This window comes from Triticum aestivum, chromosome 2D (genome assembly GCF_018294505.1).
Source record: "Triticum aestivum cultivar Chinese Spring chromosome 2D, IWGSC CS RefSeq v2.1, whole genome shotgun sequence".
Taxonomy (NCBI): domain Eukaryota; kingdom Viridiplantae; phylum Streptophyta; class Magnoliopsida; order Poales; family Poaceae; genus Triticum; species Triticum aestivum.
This window is the reverse complement of record NC_057799.1, coordinates 419,419,295-419,443,110: the sequence shown is the minus strand read 5'-3', so window position 1 is coordinate 419,443,110 and position 23,816 is coordinate 419,419,295. Positions and strand designations below refer to the sequence as shown.

At 47.3% G+C, this 23,816-nt stretch overlaps 1 protein-coding gene across 1 annotated transcript; it reads right to left on the bottom strand.

The window, feature by feature from the left end:
• Positions 1–21,522: 21,522 nt before the first annotated feature.
• Positions 21,523–23,615, bottom strand: LOC123049468 (amino acid transporter AVT1I). Its single transcript, XM_044472379.1, has 4 exons — positions 23,436–23,615; positions 22,991–23,195; positions 22,276–22,889; positions 21,523–22,161 (listed from the first exon to the last, which is right to left on the bottom strand). Exons 2-4 carry the CDS (start codon positions 23,187–23,189, stop codon positions 21,631–21,633), a joined length of 1,344 nt encoding a protein of 447 aa, XP_044328314.1. The 5' UTR covers positions 23,190–23,195; positions 23,436–23,615; the 3' UTR covers positions 21,523–21,630.
• Between the last annotated feature and the right edge of the window lie 201 nt (positions 23,616–23,816).

Genomic DNA, 23,816 nt, shown 5'->3' with positions numbered 1-23,816 from the left:
TCTCCGACAATTGGAGTGACAAATCATAATCTCGAAATACGCCAACCCAACAAGTACCTTTGGAGACACCTGTAGAGCACCTTTATAATCACCCATTTACGTTGTGACGTTTGGTAGCACACAAAGTGTTCCTCCGATAAACGGGAGTTGCATAATCTCATAGTCATAGGAACATGTATAAGTCATGAAGAAAGCAATAGCAACATACTAAACGATCGAGTGCTAAGCTAACGGAATGGGTCAAGTCAATCACGTCATTCTCCTAATGAGGTGATCTCGTTAATCAAATGACAACTTATGTCTATGGCTAGGAAACATAACCATCTTTGATTAACGAGCTAGTCAAGTAGAGGCATACTAGTGACACTCTGTTTGTCTATATATTCACACATGTATTATGTTTCCGGTTAATACAATTCTAGCATGAATAATAAACATTTATCATGATATAAGGAAATAAATAATACTTTATTATTGCCTCTAGGGCATATTTCCTTCAGTCTCCCACTTGCACTAGAGTCAATAATCTAGTTCACATCGCCATGTGATTTAACATCAATAATTCACATCACCATGTGATTAACACCCATAGTTCACATCGTCATGTGACCAACACCCAAAGGGTTTACTAGAGTCAGTAATCTAGTTCACATCTCTATGTGATTAACACCCAAAGAGTACTAAGGTGTGATCATGTTTTGCTTGTAAGATTAGTTTAGTCAACGGGTCTGTCACATTCAGATCCGTAAGTATTTTGCAAATTTCTATGTCTATAATGCTCTGCATGGAGCTACTCTAGCTAATTGCTCCCACTTTCAATATGTATCTAGACCGAGATTTAGAGTCATCTAGATTAGTGTAAAACTTGCATCGACGTAGCCCATTACGACGAGCCTTTTGTCACTTCCATAATCGAGAAACATATCCTTATTCCAGCAAGGATAATTTTGACCGCTGTCCAGTGATCTACTCCTTGATCACTATTGTACTCCCTTGCCAAAATCAGTGTAGGGTATATAATAGATCTGGTACACAGCATGTCATACTTTATAGAACCTATGGCCGAGGCATAGGGAATGACTTTCATTCTTTTTCTATCTTCTGCCGTGGTCGGGCTTTGAGTCTTACTCAATTTCACACCTTGTAACACAGGCAAGAACTCTTTCTTTGACTGTTCCATTTTAAACTACTTCAAAATCTTGTCAAAGTATGTACTCATTGAAAAAACTTATCAAGCGTCTTGATCTATCTCTATAGATCTTGATGCTCAATATGTAAGCAGCTTCACCGAGGTCCTTCTTTGAAAAACTCCTTTCAAATACTCCTTTATGCTTTGCAGAAATAATTCTACATTATTTCTGATCAACAATATGTTATTCACATATACTTATCAGAAATGTTGTAGTGCTCCCACTCACTTTCTTGTAAATACAGGCTTCACCGCAAGTCTGTATAAAACTATATGCTTTGATCAACTTATCAAAGCATATATTCCAACTCCGAGATGCTTGCACCAGTCCATAGATGGATCGCTGGAGCTTGCATATTTTGTTAGCACTTTTAGGATTGACAAAACCTCCTGGTTGCATCATATACAACTCTTCTTTAATAAATCCATTAAGGAATGCAGTTTTGTTTATCCATTTGCCATATTTCATAAAATGCGGCAATTGCTAACATGATTCAGACAGACTTAAGCATCGCTACGGGTGAGAAGGTCTCATCGTAGTCAATCCCTTGAACTTGTCGAAAACCTTTCGCAACAAGTCGAGCTTTATAGACAGTAACATTACCATCAGCGTCAGTCTTCTTCTTGAAGATCCATTTATTTTCAATGGCTTGCCGATCATTGGGCAAGTCAACCAAAGTCCATACTTTGTTCTCATACATGGATCCCATCTCAGATTTCATGGCCTCAAGCCATTTTGCGGAATCTGGGCTCACCATCGCTTCTTCATAGTTCGTAGGTTCGTCATGGTCTAGTAACATAACTTCCAGAACAGGATTACCGTACCACTCTGGTGCGGATCTTACTCTGGTTGATCTACGAGGTTCAGTAATAACTTGATCTGAAGTTTCATGATCATCATCATTAACTTCCTCACTAATTGGTGTAGGTGTCTCAGAAACTGGTTTCTGTGATGAACTACTTTCCAATAAGGGAGCAGGTATAGTTACCTCATCAAGTTCTACTTTCCTCCCACTCACTTCTATCGAGAGAAACTCCTTCTCTAGAAAATTTCCGAATTTAGCAACAAAAGTTTTTCCTTCGGATCTGTGATAGAAGGTATACACAACAGTCTCCTTTGGGTATCCTATGAAGACACATTTCTCCGATTTGGGTTCAAGCTTATCAGGTTGAAGTTTCTTCACATAAGCATCGCAGCCCCATACTTTAAGAAACGACAACTTTGTTTTCTTGCCAAACCACAGTTCATAAGGCGTCGTCTCAACGGATTTTGATGGTGCCCTATTTAACGTGAATGCAGCCGTCTCTAAAGCATAACCCCAAAACGATAGCGGTAAATCAGTAAGAGACATCATAGATCGCACCATATCTAATAAAGTGAGATTACGACGTTCGGACACACCATTACGCTGTGGTGTTCCGGGTGGCGTGAGTTGCGAAACTATTCCGCATTGTTTCAAATGTAGACCAAACTCGTAATTCAAATATTCTCCTCCACGATCTGATCGTAGAAACTTTATTTTCTTGTTACGATGATTTTCAACTTCACTCTGAAATTCTTTGAACTTTTCAAATGTTTCAGACTTATGTTTCATTAAGTAGATATACCCATATCTGCTTAAATCTGTGAAGGTGAGAAAATAACGATATCCGCCACGAGCCTCAACATTCATCGGACCACATACATCTGTATGTATGATTTCCAACAAATCTGTTGCTCTCTCCATAGTTCCGGAGAACGGTGTTTTAGTCATCTTGCCCATGAGGCACGGTTCGCAAGTACCAAGTGATTCATAATCAAGTGGTTTCAAAAGTCCATCAGTATGGAGTTTCTTCATGCGCTTTACACCGATATGACCTAAACGGCAGTGCCACAAATAAGTTGCACTATCATTATCAACTCTGCATCTTTTGGTTTCAATATTATGAATATGTGTATCACTACTATCGAGATTCAACAAAAATAGACCACTCTTCAACGGTGCATGACCATAAAAGATATTACTCATATAAATAGAACAACCATTATTCTCTGATTTAAATGAATAACCGTCTCGCATCAAACAAGATCCAGATATAATGTTCATGCTCAACGCTGGCACCAAATAACAATTATTTAGGTCTAAAACTAATCCCGAAGGTAGATGTAGAGGTAGCGTGCCGACCGCGATCACATCGACTTTGGAACCATTTCCCACGCGCATCGTCACCTCGTCCTTAGCCAATCTTCGCTTAATCCGTAGCCCCTGTTTCGAGTTGCAAATATTAGAAACAGAACCAATATCAAATACCCAGGTGCTACTACGAGCATTAGTAAGGTACACATCAATAACATGTATATCACATATACCTTTGTTCACCTTGCCATCCTTCTTATCCGCCAAATACTTTGGGCAGTTCCGCTTCCAGTGACCAGTTTGCTTGCAGTAGAAGCACTCAGTTTCAGGCTTAGGTCCAGACTTGGGTTTCTTCTCCTGAGCAGCAACTTGTTTGCTGTTCTTCTTGAAGTTCCCTTTCTTCTTCCCTTTACCCTTTTTCTTGAAACTGGTGGTCTTATTGACCATCAACATTTGATGCTCTTTCTTGATTTCTACCTTCGTCAATTTCAGCATCACGAAGAGCTTGGGAATAACTTTCGTCATCCCTTGCACACTATAGTTCATCACGAAGTTCTACTAACTTGGTGATGGTGACTAGAGAATTCTGTCAATCACTATTTTATCTGGAAGATTAACTCCCACTTGATTCAAGCGATTGTAGTACCCAGACAATCTGAGCACATGCTCACTAGTTGAACGATTCTCCTCCATCTTTTAGCTATAGAACTTGTTGGAGACTTCATATCTCTCAACTCGGGTATTTGCTTGAAATATTAACTTCAACTCCTGGAACATCTTATATGGTCCATGACGTTCAAAACGTCTTTGAAGTCCCGATTCTAAGCCGTTAAGCATGGTGCACTAAACTATCAAGTAGTCATCGTATTGAGCTAGCCAAACGTTCATAACGTCTGTATCTGCTCCTGCAATAGGTCTGTCACTTAGCGGTGCATTAAGGACATAATTTTTCTGTGCAGCGATGAGGATAATCCTCAGATCACGGATCCAATCCGCATCTTTGCTACTAACATCTTTCAACATAATTTTCTCTAGTAACATATCAAAAATAAACACAGGGAAGCAACAGCGCGAGCTATTGATCTACAACATAATTTGCAAAATACTATCAGGACTAAGTTCATGATAAATTTAAGTTCAATTAATCATATTACTTAAGAACTCCCACTTAGATAGACATCCCTCTAATCCTCTAAGTGATCACATGATCCATATCAACTAAACCATGTCCGATCATCACGTGAGATGGAGTAGTTTCAATGGTGAACATCACTATGTTGATCATATCTACTATATGATTCACGCTCGACCTTTCGGTCTCCGTGTTCCGAGGCCATATCTGTTATATGCTAGGCTCGTCAAGTTTAACCTGAGTATTCCGCGTGTGCAACTGTTTTGCACCCGTTGTATTTGAACGTAGAGCCTATCACACCCGATCATCACGTGGTGTCTCAGCACGAAGAACTTTCGCAACGGTGCATACTCAGGAGAACACTTATACTTTGATAATTTAGTGAAGGATCATCTTATAATGCTACCGTCAAACAAAGCAAGATAAGATGCATAAAGGATTAACATCACATGCAATCAATATAAGTGATATGATATGGCCATCATCATCTTGTGCTTGTGATCTCCATCTCCGAAGCACCGTGCTTGTGATCTCCATCTCTGAAGCACCGTCATGATCACCATCGTCACCGGCGCGACACCTTGATCTCCATCGTAGCATCGTTGTCGTCTCGTCAATCTTATGCTTCTACGACTATCGCTACCGCTTAGTGATAAAGTAAAGCATTACATGGCGATTGCATTGCATACAATAAAACGACAACCATATGGCTCCTGCCAGTTGCCGATAACTCAGTTACAAAACATGATCATCTCATACAACAAATTATATCACATCATGTCTTGACCATATCACATCACAACATGCCCTGCAAAAATAAGTTAGACGTCCTCTACTTTGTTGTTGCAAGTTTTACGTGGCTGCTACGGGCTTAGCAAGAACCGTTCTTACCTACGCATCAAAACCACAACGATAGTTTGTCAAGTTGGTGCAGTTTTAACCTTCGCAAGGACCGGGCGTAGCCACACTCGGTTCAACTAAAGTGAGAGAGACAGACACCCGCCAGTCACCTTTAAGCAACGAGTGCTCGCAACGGTGAAACCAGTCTCGCGTAAGCGTACGCGTAATGTCGGTCCGGGCCGCTTCATCTCACAATACCGCTGAACCAAAGTATGACATGCTGGTAAGCAGTATGACTTATATCGCCCACAGCTCACTTGTGTTCTACTCGTGCATAGCATCAACGCATAAAACCAGGCTCGGATGCCACTGTTGGGGAACGTAGTAATTTCAAAAAAATTCCTACGCACACGCAAGATCATGGTGATGCATAGCAACGAGAGGGGAGAGTGTTGTCCACGTACCCTCGTAGACCGACAGCGGAAGCGTTATCACAACGCGGTTGATGTAGTCGTACGTCTTCACGATCCGACCGATCAAGTACCGAACGTACGGCACCTCCGAGTTCTACACACGTTCAGCTCGATGACGTCCCTCGAATTCCGATCCAGCCGAGTGTTGAGGGAGAGTTTCGTCAGCACGACGGCGTGGTGACGATGATGATGTTCCACGGATGCAGGGCTTCGCCTAAGCTCCGCAACGGTATTATCGAGGTGTAATATGGTGGAGGGGGGCACCGCACACGGCTAAGAGATCTCAAGGATCAATTGTTGTGTCTCTGGGGTGCCCCCCTGCCCCCGTATATAAAGGAGCAAGGGAGGAGGAGGCCGGCCCTAGGAGGGGGCGCACCAAGTGTGGAGTCCTACTAGGACTCCCTAGTCCTAGTAGGATTCCACCTCCCATATGGAATAGGAAAAGAGGAAGGGAAAAAGAGAAGGAAGGAAGGGGGCGCCCCCCTTCCCTAGTCCAATTCGGACCAGACCAAGGGGAGGGGTGCGGCCACCCTTGAGGCCCTTTTTCTTCTTTCCCGTATGGCCCAATAAGGCCCAATACGTATTCCCGTAACTCTCCGATAATCCGAAAAATACCCGAATCACTCGGAACCTTTCCGAAGTCCGAATATAGTCGTCCAATATATCGATTTTTACGTCTCGACCATTTCGAGACTCCTCGTCATATCCCCGATCTCATCTGGGACTCCAAACTCCTTCGGTACATCAAAACTCAATAAAACTGTCATCGTAACGTTAAGCGTGCGGACCCTACGGGTTCGAGAACTATGTAGACATGACCGAGACACGTCTCCGGTCAATAACCAATAGCGGGATCTGGATGCCCATATTGGCTCCCACATATTCTACGAAGATCTTTATCGGTCAGACCGCATAACAACATACGTTGTTCCCTTTGTCACCGGTATGTTACTTGCCCGAGATTTGATCGTCGGTATCTCGATACCTAGTTCAATCTCGTTACCGGCAACTCTCTTTACTCGTTCTGTAACACATCATCCCGCAACTAACTCATTACTCACAATGCTTGCAAGGCTTATAGTGACGTGCATTATCGAGTGGGCCCAGAGATACCTCTCCGACAATTGGAGTGACAAATCCTAATCTCGAAATACGCCAACCCAACAAGTACCTTTGGAGACACCTGTAGAGCACCTTTATAATCACCCAGTTACGTTGTGACGTTTGGTAGCACACAAAGTGTTCCTCCGGTAAACGGGAGTTGCATAATCTCATAGTCATAGGAACATGTATAAGTCATGAAGAAAGCAATAGCAACATACTAAACGATCGAGTGCTAAGCTAACGGAACGTGTCAAGTCAATCACGTCATTCTCCTAATGAGGTGATCTCGTTAATCAAATGACAACTTATGTCTATGGCTAGGAAACATAACCATCTTTGATTAACGAGCTAGTCAAGTAGAGGCATACTAGTGACACTCTGTTTGTCTATATATTCACACATGTATTATGTTTCCGGTTAATACAATTCTAGCATGAATAATAAACATTTATCATGATATAAGAAAATAAATAATACTTTATTATTGCCTCTAGGGCATATTTCCTTCACCCCCGAGCCCATGGCATGCTTCCCAGTTGCCAGCTGTCGGTGTCAAAACCGGCGGATCTCAGGTAGGGGGTCCCAATCTATGCGTCTAAGATCGATGGTAACAGGAGACAGGGGACACAATGTTTACCCAGGTTCCGGCCCTCTCTATGGAGGTAATACCCTACTTCCTGCTTGATTGATCTTGATGAATATGAGTATTACAAGAGTTGATCTACCACGAGATCATATGTTGTGGTCTAAAACCTGAGGGTATGATGAATAATGTCCTAATCTATCGACTAGCCTGGCCTTGGCTTATATAATGTACCAGAGGCCTAGGATAACAAGAGTCCTAGCCGAATACGTTGGTGGAGAGGAGTCCTTGTCTTGATCACCAAGTCTTGTGGAATACTCCTTCTATGCGGCATGGGCTGCCCAAAGTGGCCCATGAACCGCCAGGGGGGTCCTCGGCCCGATCCACCTGGCCGGGAGACGATGTGGTGAGTACCCCCTAGTCCAGGACACCGTCAGTAGCCCCCTGAACCGGTCTTCAAGTTGGGGACGCTCCTCGATCCTTCCGAACTGTTCTTCATCTTCGGTCGTCAGTCTTGAAAACCGGTTCAACAAATCTTCTCATCTTCGATCTTGAGGATCACCGAAGTAAATCTGAAGAGTTTACACGTCGGGTATCCGAGGAGCCCCTTTAAGTGTCCAGCCTTTATCAATGCCTTGTTATTTTTATGCCACACCTCGGGTTTGAAGTTGTTCCCGGACGGCAGTGTCCTCTTGCGTCCGAGTTCCAACACCGGACTGTAATCGAGGTATCTTTTGCAGCCGAGCACCAACGTCGGACCACTTCCGAGCTCCAACGCCGGAATGTATCTGAGCTCCAACGCCGGACTATATCCGAGGTGTCATAGATCACCTTGGTTCAAAAAAGTTGAAGGAGTTTAGCCGAGCTTAATGCTAGAAATGCCCTCTATGGAGCCAGCCACTGGCGCCCGAGCTTTATGCAGGACTGCTTCTGAGGTGGTGCACCACCCCGACTGCGGGCCGTTTTTTGTCAATATTTTTGATTGGTGCAATTTATTCTCTGCCGAGATATATAGCCAGTAGCCCTCAAGGTGTGTATCGGTCTAAAACCCGAGATGCACCTGAAGGATGACATAAGACCGCTGATCCCAGTAGCCCCTGAGACTCAGGTTGATTCGCAAAATCGGCCTGAGGATCAACTCCTAGCTCGGCAGAATACTTCAGGACACAAAAAGCGGAGTGCAAAGTCCTCGAGACTCAGGTTGGGTGCGGCCGACCAACCTGAGGATCATAATCTCCTCGAAAACTATATTGCACTTAAATTTTCTCCACTAGATTGAAAATGCAGTAGCCCCCGAGACACTGGTCGGGTGGCAACACCAGATCAGGGGATCGATGTGCCCCTTTAATATTAGTAAATAATGAGCGCAAAGCCCAGTAGCCCCCGAGCCTTAATGTTGGCACATGTGGCCAAATTAAGAATCGATATCCGTTTGACAGAAAATTTTGTTGTGTTTAACACACAGTTCTCGGAAAGAGAATAAAAGATCTCATAAAGGAGATAGAGCTAACGAAAGCTGAGCTCGCCAAGTTCGGCATTAAGGGGCTTAAGAGATAGGAAATCAATGCCAATAGGGAACTATGAGAGCGTTATATCAGTTGCTCGGTTGTCTCAAAGAGACTGTGCCATTGACTGTTTAAAAGATTGACTGTGGAAAAATTGATCTTTTCTCACAATTTATATGTAATGATTCTATGTACCCAAGTACTTAACATCATTAATGCTCGGATCCGCATTGTACAGAACTTTGTTGACCGACCATCGGCTTCAACCTCCTCAGCTAGTAGCCAGGGAGTGTTTGTCCCACTTTTTAAAGCCGTTATAAGGGCAAAGATTTATGGAAAACAAGGCAATCCGGCCATACGGTTTTATAAACAAAGGTACACGGAGAGATATGTTATATTACGTTTTAACGTAAGAAACATCTTCCAAAGAAAATAGTACCACTATCGGTTCCTTTCTTTGGGTCGTCATGCTTATCATGATCATGAAACCTCACCTCTGATCAATGTGGGAGGAAAATATTGAGGATTAGTTCGGGGAAAGTTCCTGAACTCTATGGTATTAATGAACCAAAAATTTCACTTTCGTCGTTGCCGACCAATGTGATACTTTAAGATTGCTAGCTTTCGGCTTCACCCAGTCTGAGGTACTAACTCGAATGACCCGGTAGTAACAATCACAGAGGTGCTCCCTTTAACGCCTAGCCGAACAATCGGGAACGTAGGGGTAAGCACAGGAGCTATGCAACTCAGCTTGGCCAAAATCTTAAGTCAAATTGATGCATATTTATGGCTTTATAACGATGATTGCGGAAGGCGGCCCTCGTATATTAAATACAAACGCCGATGATATGTTTCATCTGACTCCGTTGCGACCGTTTATCAGTTGAAAGTGGCCCATCATCGGCTTCCGCCCCCTTGTAGATGCTACGCAGGGTGTTTTCGCAATAACAAAACAACCCTTAGCCGACATCTCGGTGCCCGAAGGCGGTTGTGTTAGCGGAAACGAGGCAATCAGATATGCGGGCTTTATAACTTTCACTTAGTCATAGGAGCTTAAAGTTGGGAGGCCAGTTACTAGCCCCCGGTTAGTGTTCGGCAACAGCCGAGGTCAAGTCGTAAACACTTCGTCCAATGTTATGAATGGCCCATCATGTAACACAGTCATCGGATCGTTGACCAGTTTACGCTTATTGTGACAGTCAGTTTTCGGCTTTCTCCACTGAGGTGCTTAACCATGTGAGTTGGAAGTACAATCGCAGTGGTTCTCCCTTTGCACACCTAGCCGAACAAAGCGGAACGTAGGAGGCAAACACAGGAGCCGGGCAACCCAACTATTGCCCAAAGACACAATTCGAAACCGATGCATATATAGCAATATCCGAGAACGTTTTTGCCGAATCTCTAAAGGTGTCCGGCGTTGCACTGCGAGACTTATGCTGGAAACACACAAATAGTTTTAAAAGTGCCATTGGCTTGGAAAACCAAAAAACTTCAGTAAAAACTTGACGTCCAAACTAGATCAAGTGTTCGGTGCCAATCCGAAAATTGGAGAAAAAAGAACAAAAATTATGCTTCTGTCGTGCTTTAACATGACACATCCGATCCCAAGACTTTCGAGTGGGTCAGCCTACGGCTTCAAGCTCCTTATCCCGAAGGCGGAGTACTTCTCCGAGGCCAGTTTAGCGAACTAAACTCGAGCGGCTTTTAGAGAGAAGACAGGCTATCCGACTATTGATCATACACCTGAGTCGAGAAAGGAGTGGTAGAAAAAGACTGTGCAGCGACTAAAAAACCGCTCATACTAATTTAAGAGCCCCCAAGTGACTTGGGTAAAATAATTTTTATGTATAATGATTGTATGTACCGAAGTACTTATATCATATATGTGTTCACCCGAACTTTAAACGCGTCTTAACCAACCGTCGGCTTCTCCTTCTTCGGTCAAGGGCCGAAAAGTGCTATGTACTCCACCTGTCGAGAATATCGACGGTGTTTGCGATAACCAGGCAATCAGGTCATAAGGTTGTAACAGACAAAGCGCGCTCAGGGAACTTATGCTATATTACTGACGAAGTGTAAGAAGCATCTTCGAAGAAAATAGTACCCCCACCGATACCTTTCTTTGGTTGCTCATTGTTACTATGAGACTTGTGCAATAGATTTTTTGTACTCATGAGTTCCGTTGTGTGCCGACCATGATTGAAAACAATAAGAGCGCTAGCTTTCGGCTTCACCCAGTCTGAGGTCCGAACTCGGATGACCCGATTGTGACAATCGCAGAGGTGCTCCCTTTACTCCCTAGCCGAACAATCGGGAACGTAGGGGTAAACACAGGAGCAAGGCAACTCAGCTTGTGGAACACTTAAGTCAACATGATGCATATTGTGGCGTAATACACGAACAGGGAACGAAGCCGTATAAGTATAATCATATGCAAGCGGAAAGACTTCATAAAGGAAGCCCCCAAGTAAACGGGGTATTTGAATCTGTGTGTCACTTGACAAGGAAGTTTTTCACATACAACTTTTTGCCAAAAAAGTATAATGCTTTGGTCGAACCGAACAAAATTGAAAATTGAAAATTCTGAGCATAAAAGCGACTTAGCTGGTTAATGTGCTCGGTGTCGATGCACGGCCCGAGCTTACAGCGGGACAAGGTCCCAGCCCCCAAGCCGGTCCCGAGGTAGCGGAGCGAAGAGCTCGGCACTCCGAAGTGGCGACATAGCACGACCAATGCAGGCCGGCAGTGTGACGCCCAAGTCCCCGACGTGGGTTAATAAGTGATGACGAAGCCCTCGGTCCAGCCGAGGTGACGTGGTACATCGGTACGCCGAGGTGACAGTGCTGCCCGACCCGGATCCTTTACCTGTGCACAGAAAATAGTGCAAGCCGGAGATAATAGGAATAATAATAAATTAAAAATTATTACATAATTAATAATTTATGCAAAGTGAGTAATAGAAGAAATATGGCCCGTGTGCCGAACACTCGATGAGGTAGAGCTCTCTCAGCGATGCGGAAGTCCCCGAGGCAACCGAACATGTCGGTATGGCGATTCGACCAACAAGGTGATCATGCGAGCCGATTTATGCCGATTGGGACAACAACGTCGGCTTGCCGAAGTGACCGCGTGACGCAGTCGAAGTCGAACACCTACACACATAAAATAGTGCGGTCCAAAAAGGATAGTTGCTTTTTGCAAAAATAATTTATTTAAAGAGAAGTGGCCTGGCGCCGAAGTCAATGTCGATGCAGGGCATCAGCGTGATGTGGTGAAGGCGTGGCAAAGCTTGAATTCATAGTCCGGTCCGAGTTTCGGATGCGGCATTCGCCGAACTATATACGGAAACTGACCGAACCAACACGCGACAATCGTTAATACGGCCACCATTTGATAGACCTGTGTACATATGATGAAACAAACCAGAGTAATAATTCCTTGGAAAAAATAAACCCAAGCAAGAAAAAATACTAGGATTAATAGCACCTGGTTTATCTGTTGTAGCAATCTGAAGAAAGGTTACTCCCAAAATTGGGACTTGATCCTCACACCCATTGCCTGATGGGCGATAAAGCGACGGCATGGCGATGCTGGCAAAGGTGGGCTCGCCGAGGCAAAGCCCCCGGTCCAGCTAACGTGACGAAGCTGGTTGGCTGGTGACGCCGAAGTCACCGGAGTATGTTGATGAAGAAATAGCAAAGTCCCCGGTCCAGCCGAGGTGTCGAAGCCTCCATGTCAGCCGACGAGTCGAAGCAGGTCGGCTGGTGACGCCGAAGTCACCGGAGTAGGTTGATGAAGAAATAACAAAGTCCCCGGTTTAGCCGAGATGATGGAGCGGGTCGGTAAGGAGATGTTGCAGCTGCCATGTCAGCCGAGGTGTTGAAGCAGTTCGGCGTGATGGACATCGGCTTCAAGAAGCAACAGTGCGGCCATGCCGACGCTGGTCATAACTAGTGACGCGTTCAATGCCGGATTGATGAAGTGACCGAGCGGCGATGTCGGCGCGCCTGACTCGTGCAATCCGTGGGGCGATGGTGTTGGTGATGATTTATCCTTCGCGATGCCGAACTCTTGTTTGGCTTGCCGAGCTGATGATCCGATAAGGTTAGGCTCGGCTCAACGAAGCGACGATCTGTCTACCGCAGGTCGGCAGACGTGGAGCGATGTTACCGGACTGGTTTGACACCAGCGCGATGGTGAAGATTGCCTCAGAGAAGGCTTAAAATTTTATGGGCACGTGTTAAGAACTACGCACAATACCCTAGAAGAAAAATTCCTTTAAGAAGGTCGTCCAATATCACATTCGTAAAGAAACATGAATTCTAGTCGGATCCGTATTTGCGCAGAAAACATATCCGAAAAGTGATGCACTACTCGGAAGGTTCCCGGAGTTTGGACGGTCGGATCGAGCTGAAATTTTGAGGGGTGGTAGATATAGGAATTCCGCAGCAGATGAACGGTTGGATCTTCGGAAAGACGTCCGAGCTAGGTGCTGGAGATCACGCCCTAAACTCGTCCAGATTCCCGTCCAGATTTGACAGGGCTCCGGTATATCGTAGAATGCCGGAGATTCCTCCATCGGAACTTGACGAAATTTTGCGTGGTTGTTGTAGACTTAATTTCGCACAATTCCACCAAAGGAATCGTCAAAACGATGCTCGAGGAGGTGGTGGCAGCGGATACAAGTTCGCTATTCGGAAAAACAGCGCGGTCGCCCGAGGGCAATGTTGACGTTGAGCCCCCGAGCTCCAAGGATGATTTCTCCATGATCATGATAGGGATCGGAGTTGATGTTGATGGAGGCCCGCATCCGAATATGATGATCGGAGGCAGGGCACAGTCCTCGATCAAGCCAAGGTGACGAGTCGAGCCGGCGATGAAGATGCCGACGTCGCAGTCGATCTGCAGACGAGCCATTGACCCTTTGCCGATCACATAGCGGAACTCTCAATGAAAGCACCAATGTCGGTGTCAAAACCGGCGGATCTCGGGTAGGGGGTCCTGAACTGTGCGTCTAAGGTCGATGGTAACAGAAGACAGGGGACACAATGTTTACCTAGATTCGGGCCTTCTCTATGGAGGTAATACCCTACTTCCTGCTTGATTGATCTTGATGAATATGAGTATTACAAGAGTTGATCTACCACGAGATCATATGTTGGTCTAAAACCTGAGGGTATGATGAATAATGTCCTAATCTATCGACTAGCCTGGCCTTGGTTTATATAATGTACCAGAGGCCTAGGATAACAAGAGTCCTAGCCGAATAAGTTGGTGGAGAGGAGTCCTTGTCTTGATCATCAAGTCTTGTGGAGTACTCCTTCTATGCGGCATGGGCTGCCCAAAGTGGCCCATGAGTGAACCGCCATGGGGGTCCTCGGCCCGATCCACGTGGGCGGGAGACGATGTGGTAAGTACCCCCTAGTCTAGGACACCGTCACCAGCCCGAAGGAGAAGATGTGTTGTATCTGGTTGTAGTTCTGTATGGGTGTGTTGAGGAACTCAGCGTCCCTTGGATGGTCCTAAGAATGAAACACAAGTGTTGTTAGTTGCGATTAGGAGTAGGCAAGGGTGGACAGTATGAAAAGGAAGAGGGTTGTGAGCTAACCGCGACATGGTCGGCATAGTGCTCTGCCTCTAGAACTATGGAGCAAGTGTTCTCATCCCATGAGGCACCCCTAATGTCTCTCAGCCTGGACACTTGGATCCATCGACTTCTTCACTTCCTCAGGTGGTTGTACACCTGGGTGGCAGACACCTCTTGCCCACAGAACTCGAACACCTGCTTCGCAACGGTGTTCAAGTACACCTCCTTGAAGCCCTTGTCAGTCCTAACTCCACTAGAGATGAGCTCACACATCTTGTTCAGCACGAACGTGGACATGAACGGCTGCCACTTAATGTTGTTCGACCTACCATCCTTCTTTGCCTTTGCTGCTGCTAGCTTGAGTGCAGCGGCAGCAGCAGTAGTTGGCTCAACGAGCACTACTGGCACATAGAGGGAATCAGAGGCGAACACCTCTGAATCAGGTGCCATCTGGGACATAGGCTGCGAGTCCTCGACAAACGATGAAGCAAACTGGCTGTCGGACACGACAAGGGCCTGACTAAGATCTTGCGTCTGCGTGGTCATCTCCTACAATCATAGCACGCATTGACAGTAAGCATAGCACACAACATACCAGACAATCCATGAAAGCAGAAGCATACATGTACATGGTTCATCACTAACATAGTAAGCACATGCTTCATCGCTATCATACCAAGCAGACCGGACAATCTATGAGCAGGAACATACAACTACAACAAACAACATGCTACAAATGTACAACCAATAGCTACAAATCACAGATCTAAGCATGATTCAACACAAGCACAAGGTTCAACTTCAAACTCTACTACTAATCTAGCCTACCACATGCTTGAACATCTAGCCCTACCACAAATTGCAACCGCAGCATAGCAATCAACCATAGCAGCTCATAGATCAGACCACTAATCAACCATGCATCTAGATCAAACCCTAGCTGCAGCTCAGATCTAGCTAGAAGGAACAGAGAGAAAGGGGATTGAACTCACAGAGGCCATGGCTGCAGCTTGAGAACGAGGGGGGACGGTCGTGGAAGATCAACACCGGCCGGTGAAGGAGCGCCGACGCCGTGGACCGCCGGCCGATGAAGATGCGCCGCTTACCTGCTCGTCGGTGCCGATGCGCGTCGGCGGGAAAGCTTGAACGGAGGGAGAATGGTGGCGGGAGTTGGGGCGGTGAGGGAGGGGCTAAATAGGGGCGGACTCGGCGGGAGGTGAGCCGAAATCCTCCCGCCGATTTTTCGGCGACGCGGGCGAGCTCGCGCCATCTCCCCTGCTCGCACGAGGGGAGAAGTGCGTCGCCCTCCCCTGCCTTGCACGAGCCAGGCTCGCGAGCTACTGCCGATTCGGGTGTTTCCCCTAGGCCTGGCCTGGACGTGCTTTAAGTTCCGTGTGATGCGGGCCGCACAGTGAAAGAAGGCAACCAAACGGGCCACTTTCTTCCCGCGCGGGCCAGGCTGGGCCTAATGCGGGCAACCAAACACGCCAGGAGTCCAAGACACCAAGTCATTTTCGTCCACACGCTGTAGCTCCGGTGCTTGCCGGTGCCGGTGTGTCGCCCTGCCCAAGACCCGGAATCAATGTTGTATACGATCAACCGACGACAAGGACGCACCAATGCGATAAGTGAACGACAAATCTCCCGAGTGCACTGTGCAGGGAGGGATCTGTCACCTTCCTAGCTACGTAGGTTGCTCCAGGGTTTCAGCCTCTATTACTCCAATCATCATGGACAGTATCTCACCGGCTACATGCATGGCATCCAACAATGTGGCACAATTAATATCTCACTGGATGCATGATGAGCTTCTATTAATACCAACCACACTTGTAGGCAAGAAATGCCAGCAGAATACCTCCAAGAGACCGCTTCGGTTAAGAGGACAAAGTAAAATCTTTTCACAGTACATATGAAACTAACGTACAGTTCATCAATCTCATCAACGAGGAATTACCTCCCAATTATATGTACCATAACAAAAAATAAAGCAGTTCACTTCACGAGTACACGTCGCTGAAAACATCCCTCTCAAAGAGAGAGCTAACGTAGGAGCACACTAGGAGCCACGATAGCACATCGTGGCCAACCCGTCCTTGCCGTTCAGAAAGGTTGTGGCCATGTGCGCGCCGATCAATCTATCTTTGAGTTCGTACTAAAATAACACCAAGCTATTATCACCGATCGATCTAACCAAGAGTTCGTACTAAAATAACGCCATATGATACGCATCAACCAACTCTAATGTCACCTAGATACTCCAATGTCACCACAAGTATCCATGAGTTAATTACACGATACGCATCAAACAATTTCAGATTCATAATACTCGATCCAACACAAAGAACCTCAAAGAGTGCTCCAAGATTTCTACCGGAGAAACAAGGACGAAAACATGCATCAACCCCTATGCATAGATTACCCCAATGTCACCTCGGGAATCCGCGAGTTGAGTGCCAAAACATATATCAAGTGAATCAATATAATACCCCATTGTCACCACGGGTATTCATATGCAAGACATATATCAAGCGATCTCAAATCAATAAAAGTATTCAATCCGATAAATTGAAATCTCAAAGGGAAAACTCAATTCATCACAACAAGATAGAGAGGGGAAAACACCATATGATCCAACTATATTAACAAAGCCCGTGATACATCAAGATCGTGACATCTTAAGAACACAAGAGATAGAGATTAAACACATAGCTACTGGTACAAACCCTCAGCCCCGCCCTCCTCATCATGGTGGCCGCCGGGATGATGAAGATGGCCACCGGTGATGATTTCCCCCTCTGGCAGGGTGCCGAAACGGGGTCTAGATTGGTTTTTCGTGGCTACAAAGGCCTGCGGCAGCGGAACTTCTGATCTAGGGTTATCTCCGGGGGTTTTGGAATATTTGAGAATTTATAGGGCGAAGAGGCGGTGCGTGATGCCACCGAGGTGGGCACAACCCACCAGGGCGCGTCCAGGTGGGTTGTGCCCCCCTCGGGGCACCCCTCTGGTACCTCTTTGGCCCACTGGTGGTCTTCTGGTCAAAAAAATAATCAAAAAGTTTCGCTGCATTTGGACTCCGTTTGGTATTGATTTTCTGCGATGTAAAAAACAAGCAAAAAACAACAACTGGCACTGGGCACTATGTCAATAGGTTAGTCCCAAAAAAGATATAAACTTGCTACAAAATGGTTGTAAAACATCCAAGAATGATAATATAGCAGTATGAATACTTCATAAATTATAGATACGTTGGAGACGTATCAAGTAGCATGAACAACATCAGTAACCAGTAACAACAATAGCATATACACTAGTAATAGCATCAAGAACACACAATGTGGCACTACAAACTAACAATTTGGCAGTAGAAAGTAACAATGTGGCACTAAAACGATGAAAACTACCACTACATTATGAACAATCTAGCCATGTGGGATAGTAAGCATGCACTCTTGTTCATCCCAAAAACAGTGGATTATCATCTAATCCGGTCGAATCTAGTAGAATGCAGTCGAATCGGATCGAATCGGGTCAAATGTACGGGCCACAATCTAATCTAGCACACTGTGAACTACCCTAAGAACCCTAACTAAGAAGCAGAGGGGGATTTGAGAGCTTACCGTGGGGATTGCCAATGTAGCGTACGCCAGCCGTGGTGAAAACCCCGGCGGGAAGAGAGGTGCTGCCGCCGCCGATGAAGAGGACCCGGCCATTCCTAGGGCCGCGGCCGTGCACCTCGGCCTGCGCCGGCTCGAAGATGACGCCGACGTCCTGGAGCTCCCCTCCCCTTGCACTGGACGCAGAGGAGAAAACCCTCTTATGGGGGTAAAAATACCCCCATAAGAGGGGCCTGCAAAGGACGACGCCGGCGGGTATTGGATCCCCGCGATGTTCGAGCCGATGGAGAGGACCACCGGCTCCGGTGGCGGAGCCGGAGAGACCGGCGCCGGCGCTGCATTGGCCCGGGGCGGCGGCATGGTGCAGAAAGGGGAGGGAGCTCGCAGTGCCGCCGCCAGATCTACTCCGGTCGTGGATAGGCCGACAACCCACCTCTCTTGAATGGGATTGCTGCCACCGATGACCGGAGTGGGTGGGGCGTGGCGAGACGGCGGTGTGGCCATCGGAGAAACTGAATGCGTGGTGAGGTGAGAGAGAGGGAGTGGGTGTGAACTGGCGAGGGAGGTGACGGGTAGGGGCGTGGGGAGTTATGAGCAGCCGTGTCGTCTCCTGCGCGTCCCAACGCGCCCCAACCCAGCCTGGCTCGCAAAAAACGTCCGATTCGGCCGTTCCTCCAGAGCCAGGCTGAGGCCTACTTTGAGATTCGTGCGGGCCAGATTTCTGATGCGGCTCAGGCAGCCAAACGGGCCAGATTCATCCCGCGCGGGTCTGGCCTGACCTAGTGCAACCAACCAAACGCGTCCCTAGTTCGTTTGGTTTTTTCTTTTAACACAGGTAAAGACACCCGGAAACTAGCTTTTTGAAAAGCCTCTCCTTGATTAAATACTGCTCCTACTACCGGAGTAGGTTGCATGAAGGCCGTGGCTAGCGCTCACGTGCGAATATTTGTTTTATCAGCCTAGTGCGCACCACTGAGCTACCTCTATATACGTATATGTCGCGACCACGGCACAGGGAGTAGTGCCTCGTGTATGGCTTGAGTCCTGATTTGCCATCACAGCTGGCCAGGCTCGTCTAATGACACGTTAGCACACGTGATGAACGTGTACAAAGTTCTTTGTTATTTGCGACTAAGGAAAAGCAGAAGTTATTAGTCATATCACCATAACTACGTGACCACGACCAGGACCCGAAGCCAGGCGTGGTGAGCAATCTTCAAATCACTCAAAATAACTATGTTACCAGGACCAGGACCGGAAACCAGGCATGGTGAGCAATCTTCAAAACATTCAAAATAACTACGTGACCAGGAGTGTTTGTGTTTCCAGCTTCCTTGTATTGTTCCAATCGCAAATGTTCGCACACAACCGCACGCACATGTTTCTTCAGATCACCAGGAGCCCAAGACACCAAGTCATCTTCGTTCACACGCTGTAGCTCCCGTACTTGCCGGTGCCGGCGTGTCGCCCTGCCCAAGACCCGGAATCAATGTTGTATACGATCAACCAACGACAAGACCGCACCAATGCGATAGGTGAACGACAAATCTCCCGTGTGCACTGTGCAGGGAGGGATCCGTCACCTTCCTAGCTACGTAGGTTGCTCCGTGGTTTCAGCCTGTTACTCCAATCATGGTCAGTATCTCCCCGGCTACATGCATGGAATCTAGCAATGTGGCACAATTAACATCTCCCTGGATGCATGAGGAGCTTCTATTAATACCTACCACACTTGTAGTTGTAGGCAAGAAATGCCAGCAGAATACTAACATACAATACCTCCAAGAAACCGCTTCGGTCAAGGGGACAAAGTCAAATCTTTTCACAGTAGATATGAAACTAACGTACAGTTCGTCAATCTCATCAACGATCCCAATGGATATTGCCTATATGTCCATAAAACAAAAATAAAGCGGTTCACTGCACGAGTACACGTCGCCGAAAACATCCCTCTCAGAGAGAGAGCTAACGTAGGAGCACACTACGAGCCGCGATAGCACATCGTGGCCAACTCGTCCTTGCCGTTCAGAAAGGCTGTGGCCATGTGCGCGACGATCGGCCGTTGGTGGGACGATCGAGTCACGGCCACCGTGTATTTCGTCTTGATCGCCCCACCACCGGCACTGAGGTTTTTGTCCGCGTCATATCGTGTCCGGTCCTCTAGAACCCTTGTTTATTCAGCCGCGCGCGCACGGCGCCCGACCGCGACCTGAAACCGAAATGTGTACTCCGCCATAATCTTTTAGCTGGAAGTACAAAAGTACCGCACGGGTCAAAAGGTGTTCGTCGTATACGTTCGCCGCTCTCTCCTGCGACCTTTTATGCTAACCACTCCGATGGATGGAACCAGTTTGGAATACGGATCTTTTAGCTTTAGTATAAAATTGAGTCATTTATTTTTGAACGAAGGGAGTACAGGTAATCATAAGTATACAATTGATTAACGGCCTTCGTGGCCTGCAATGGCCTTCTGCCAACTAAGAATGGCATTCCGCCAGGATTTTCTGTTCGATGTCTTGAACCGCTTACTAATCATGTATACGTATAGTAGGCCCCCTTCACCACTCCACCTCTATCCCGTCTTGGTCTCCCTCATTTTTCCCGCCTATCATATTGGTTCGACTTCGTCTTCAAGCGACAACATTTTGCCTCTAATATATGTGAAAATTGTACTATTATATGATTATTATTTTTATACTCCCTCCGTTTCTTTTTAGTCTGCATATAAGATTTGGTCAAAGTCAATATTTGTAAAGTTTGACCAACTTTGTAGGAAAAAATATCAACATCTACAACACTAAAGCTATATGGTATGAAAAATAAGTTCGTGGTGCATCTAACAATATTGATTTCATATTATGAATCTCGATATTTTTTTCTACAATCTTAGTCAAAGTTAACAAAGTTTGATTTGGATCAAATCTTATATGCTGACTAAAAAGAAACGGAGGGAGTACTAGAAAAGTGCAATTTCAGTGTAAAGTTATGTGTGAGTTTTGTTTTCTTTCTTCTTAAAATATAATACCAATGCCACTAATTCATTGTTTCATATAAAACTTTATTATTTTAATTTTGATTTAGTTATCATTACATTTTGAACACTGCTACACACACGATAGAATCTGGACGATTTATGCACGATACAACACGTCTAGCCATCCATGCATAGAGGGAAAGCTGACTATCACCGTTCGACTAGCCATCCATGCATAGAGGGAAAGCTGACTATCACCGTTCGATCCTCCATCGTTCACAGCTCGTCCAGACGAAGTCGTCCACATAATAGTTTCGCTACATTTTCTTTCTTCTCTTGAGGGTAATACCATTGCAACTAATTCATTCCTTCTTAGGAATTTTTTTTGCAAAATGCTTGCAGAAACAAGAAACACGATGCAGAGCATATGGAGGCCTCGCTGATGCTATTAAATTGCATATCATTTAACCCGTTCAACTAAAAGAAGCTAAATAAAAGAATTAGACATTTTACACTCCCAGTTGCAACTCGTGGATAATTTGCACAAGAGAAGAGTACGTCCCTGTTATAGCAACCAGCAAGCCCAACATCAGTATTCCGATGATCGACGCAGTTTCCGAAGCCGTGAGAGATGTAGCTCCGAAGATCCTGACATAGCAGAGGCACGGCAGCAGCATGCACGCGCACACGCTGAGCAGGGAACCCACCAGCGCCATGAGGTACCCGAAGAATGGCAGCGCGATCGCGACGACCACCGTGCTCAGCACCAGCAGCGTCCTCACCGCCACGGAGGCCGCGGCTCCCTCGCCTACCACGCCACGAAACCTCTCCTCGATGGCCACCGCGATCGGAGTGACCACCAGCGCATACTTTGAGAAAGGCATGACCACCGTCGTGTATATGGCGATCTTGGAGCTGAGCCTCGCCGCCGGTAGGTTGAGCGTCACCTGGGACTGCACGCCGTCGCCGTACATGAGGTACCCCAAGACGGCCATTGAGCCATAGTTGAGCGTGCACAGCACGAAGCATATCGCTAGCATCTGGTTAATTAGGAAGAGAAGTTAGTATTTACATTTGGAATATCTTAGGATTATTATGACTATCCATCTTCAGCAGCAGATCGATTTGGCGCGCGAATGCTAAATTACTGTTACCTTTGGGAACTGAGATTTTTGCTTCATGGATGTGTACAGCGTCGGGAACACCGCGTGGGTGCAGTAGCAGAAGGTGTAGAGGCCGAGAGCGGTGGGGAGGCCGGTGAGCCGCAATGGCGTAGTATTGCCTCGCCCAGAGAACCCGACGCCGTCGACGGCCGCGGCCCAGAGCACGCTGAGGACGATGGCGACCGACGCGAACACGCCTGCTGCGGAGACGTAGGCGAGCACGCCTAGACTGCGCAGCCACGTCGTGGGCGCGACCATGAGCGCCACCAACACGACGAACAGCTGTTTCCCCGCAAGAGACGCGGGCCCCAGGCGAACGCTGGCGCCGGGGAAAAGCTTGTCGAGGTTGTCGCCGTCGAGGATGAGGAAGCCGATGGCGACGAGGTAGAGCTCAGCGTACATGAAGGCGGACACGACCAGGCGTCCCCGGCGGCCGAAGGCGCGCTCGCCGATGTCCGGGTACGTCCGGATTGCCTGGTCAGCGGCCATGCAACGCCCGAGGAGGAGGCCCGTGTACCAGCAGGTGGCGGCCACGGCGGCGAGCAGCGCCAGGCTCAGCCACCCACCCTCCGCGAGCGCGTACGGCATCGACAGCAGCCCAACACCTGAAGTCATAGCGTCGCACGGTGTCAATCAAAACAAGGCGCAAAAGTGAAACCAAGAGAATTAACACCATGTCTGTGCGAACAAAAATTTGCATGGAGACCTGCCAAGCCGTTGGTGCCGTTGAGGCAAGTTCGCACGAAGCTGGCATTGCCGTCGTCTTGAGCCCCGCCCTGCGGCGCCTTCCCCGGCCGCGTGGCCTCTTGCGCCCCGAGAAGCGGCACGTCATAACTCATTGGCACGGCGCAATCCGACCGTGCGCTCACGCTTACTGGTATGTACTTGGGGTCTCTATTTGACATTTTGTTCTGGTACAAAGCTCAGAAAAATTCAGAACAGGGGATATATATGCACTTGAAAGGAACACACCCTGTGAAATCACACTAAATCTTGGACTATAAAAATCATCTTTCGGGCAAGAATTCACAGGTCACACCATATGCCCAGCAGCAAGCTGAACCAAACTAGTGCCGAAATAGAAATCCATCAATTTGAACCCTGTCGGAAGGGAGCAGGATGGAAAGAGGGAGAAAGTGGGGGGGAGGTACCTGCGATAATGGGGGAGGCGGCGCGGCGGCGCTGCGGGTGGGGAAGACGGGATGGGGGCGTAGGGGCGGCTGGGGCTGAGAATATGGAGAAGAGGGGCGACCGGAGAGCCGGATGGGACGCAGAGTTGGGGCCTAGGGCTGAGAAGATGGAGAAGAGGGGAACGAGAGGTGCGTCGCTCGGGCGAGGAGGAGGAGAAGAGATGAAGCGGCACGTGACTTATAGAAGGGCCGGGTCGCGCCCTCGTTCCCTGCTGGTTGTTCGGTCTCTTCGGCGTCAGATCTGGTTGCCATGGCGCGCAGTCCGTGCTCCGTGACGTTCTCGTTCCATGGGGAGCGGCCTGTCGTCTCGGGCCTTGGCCTCTCGTCGGCATCGGACGGCTC

Excerpts from the sequence above, each read along its gene's own strand:
- LOC123049468 (XM_044472379.1), bottom strand. The coding sequence starts at position 23,189 with ATGTCAAATAGAGACCCCAAGTACATACCAGTAAGCGTGAGCGCACGG. Across the intron at positions 22,890-22,990 it reads CGGCACCAACGGCTTGGCAG|GTGTTGGGCTGCTGTCGATG; the intron begins GTCTCCATGCAA and ends CTATGACTTCAG. Across the intron at positions 22,162-22,275 it reads AAAAATCTCAGTTCCCAAAG|ATGCTAGCGATATGCTTCGT; the intron begins GTAACAGTAATT and ends CTAATTAACCAG.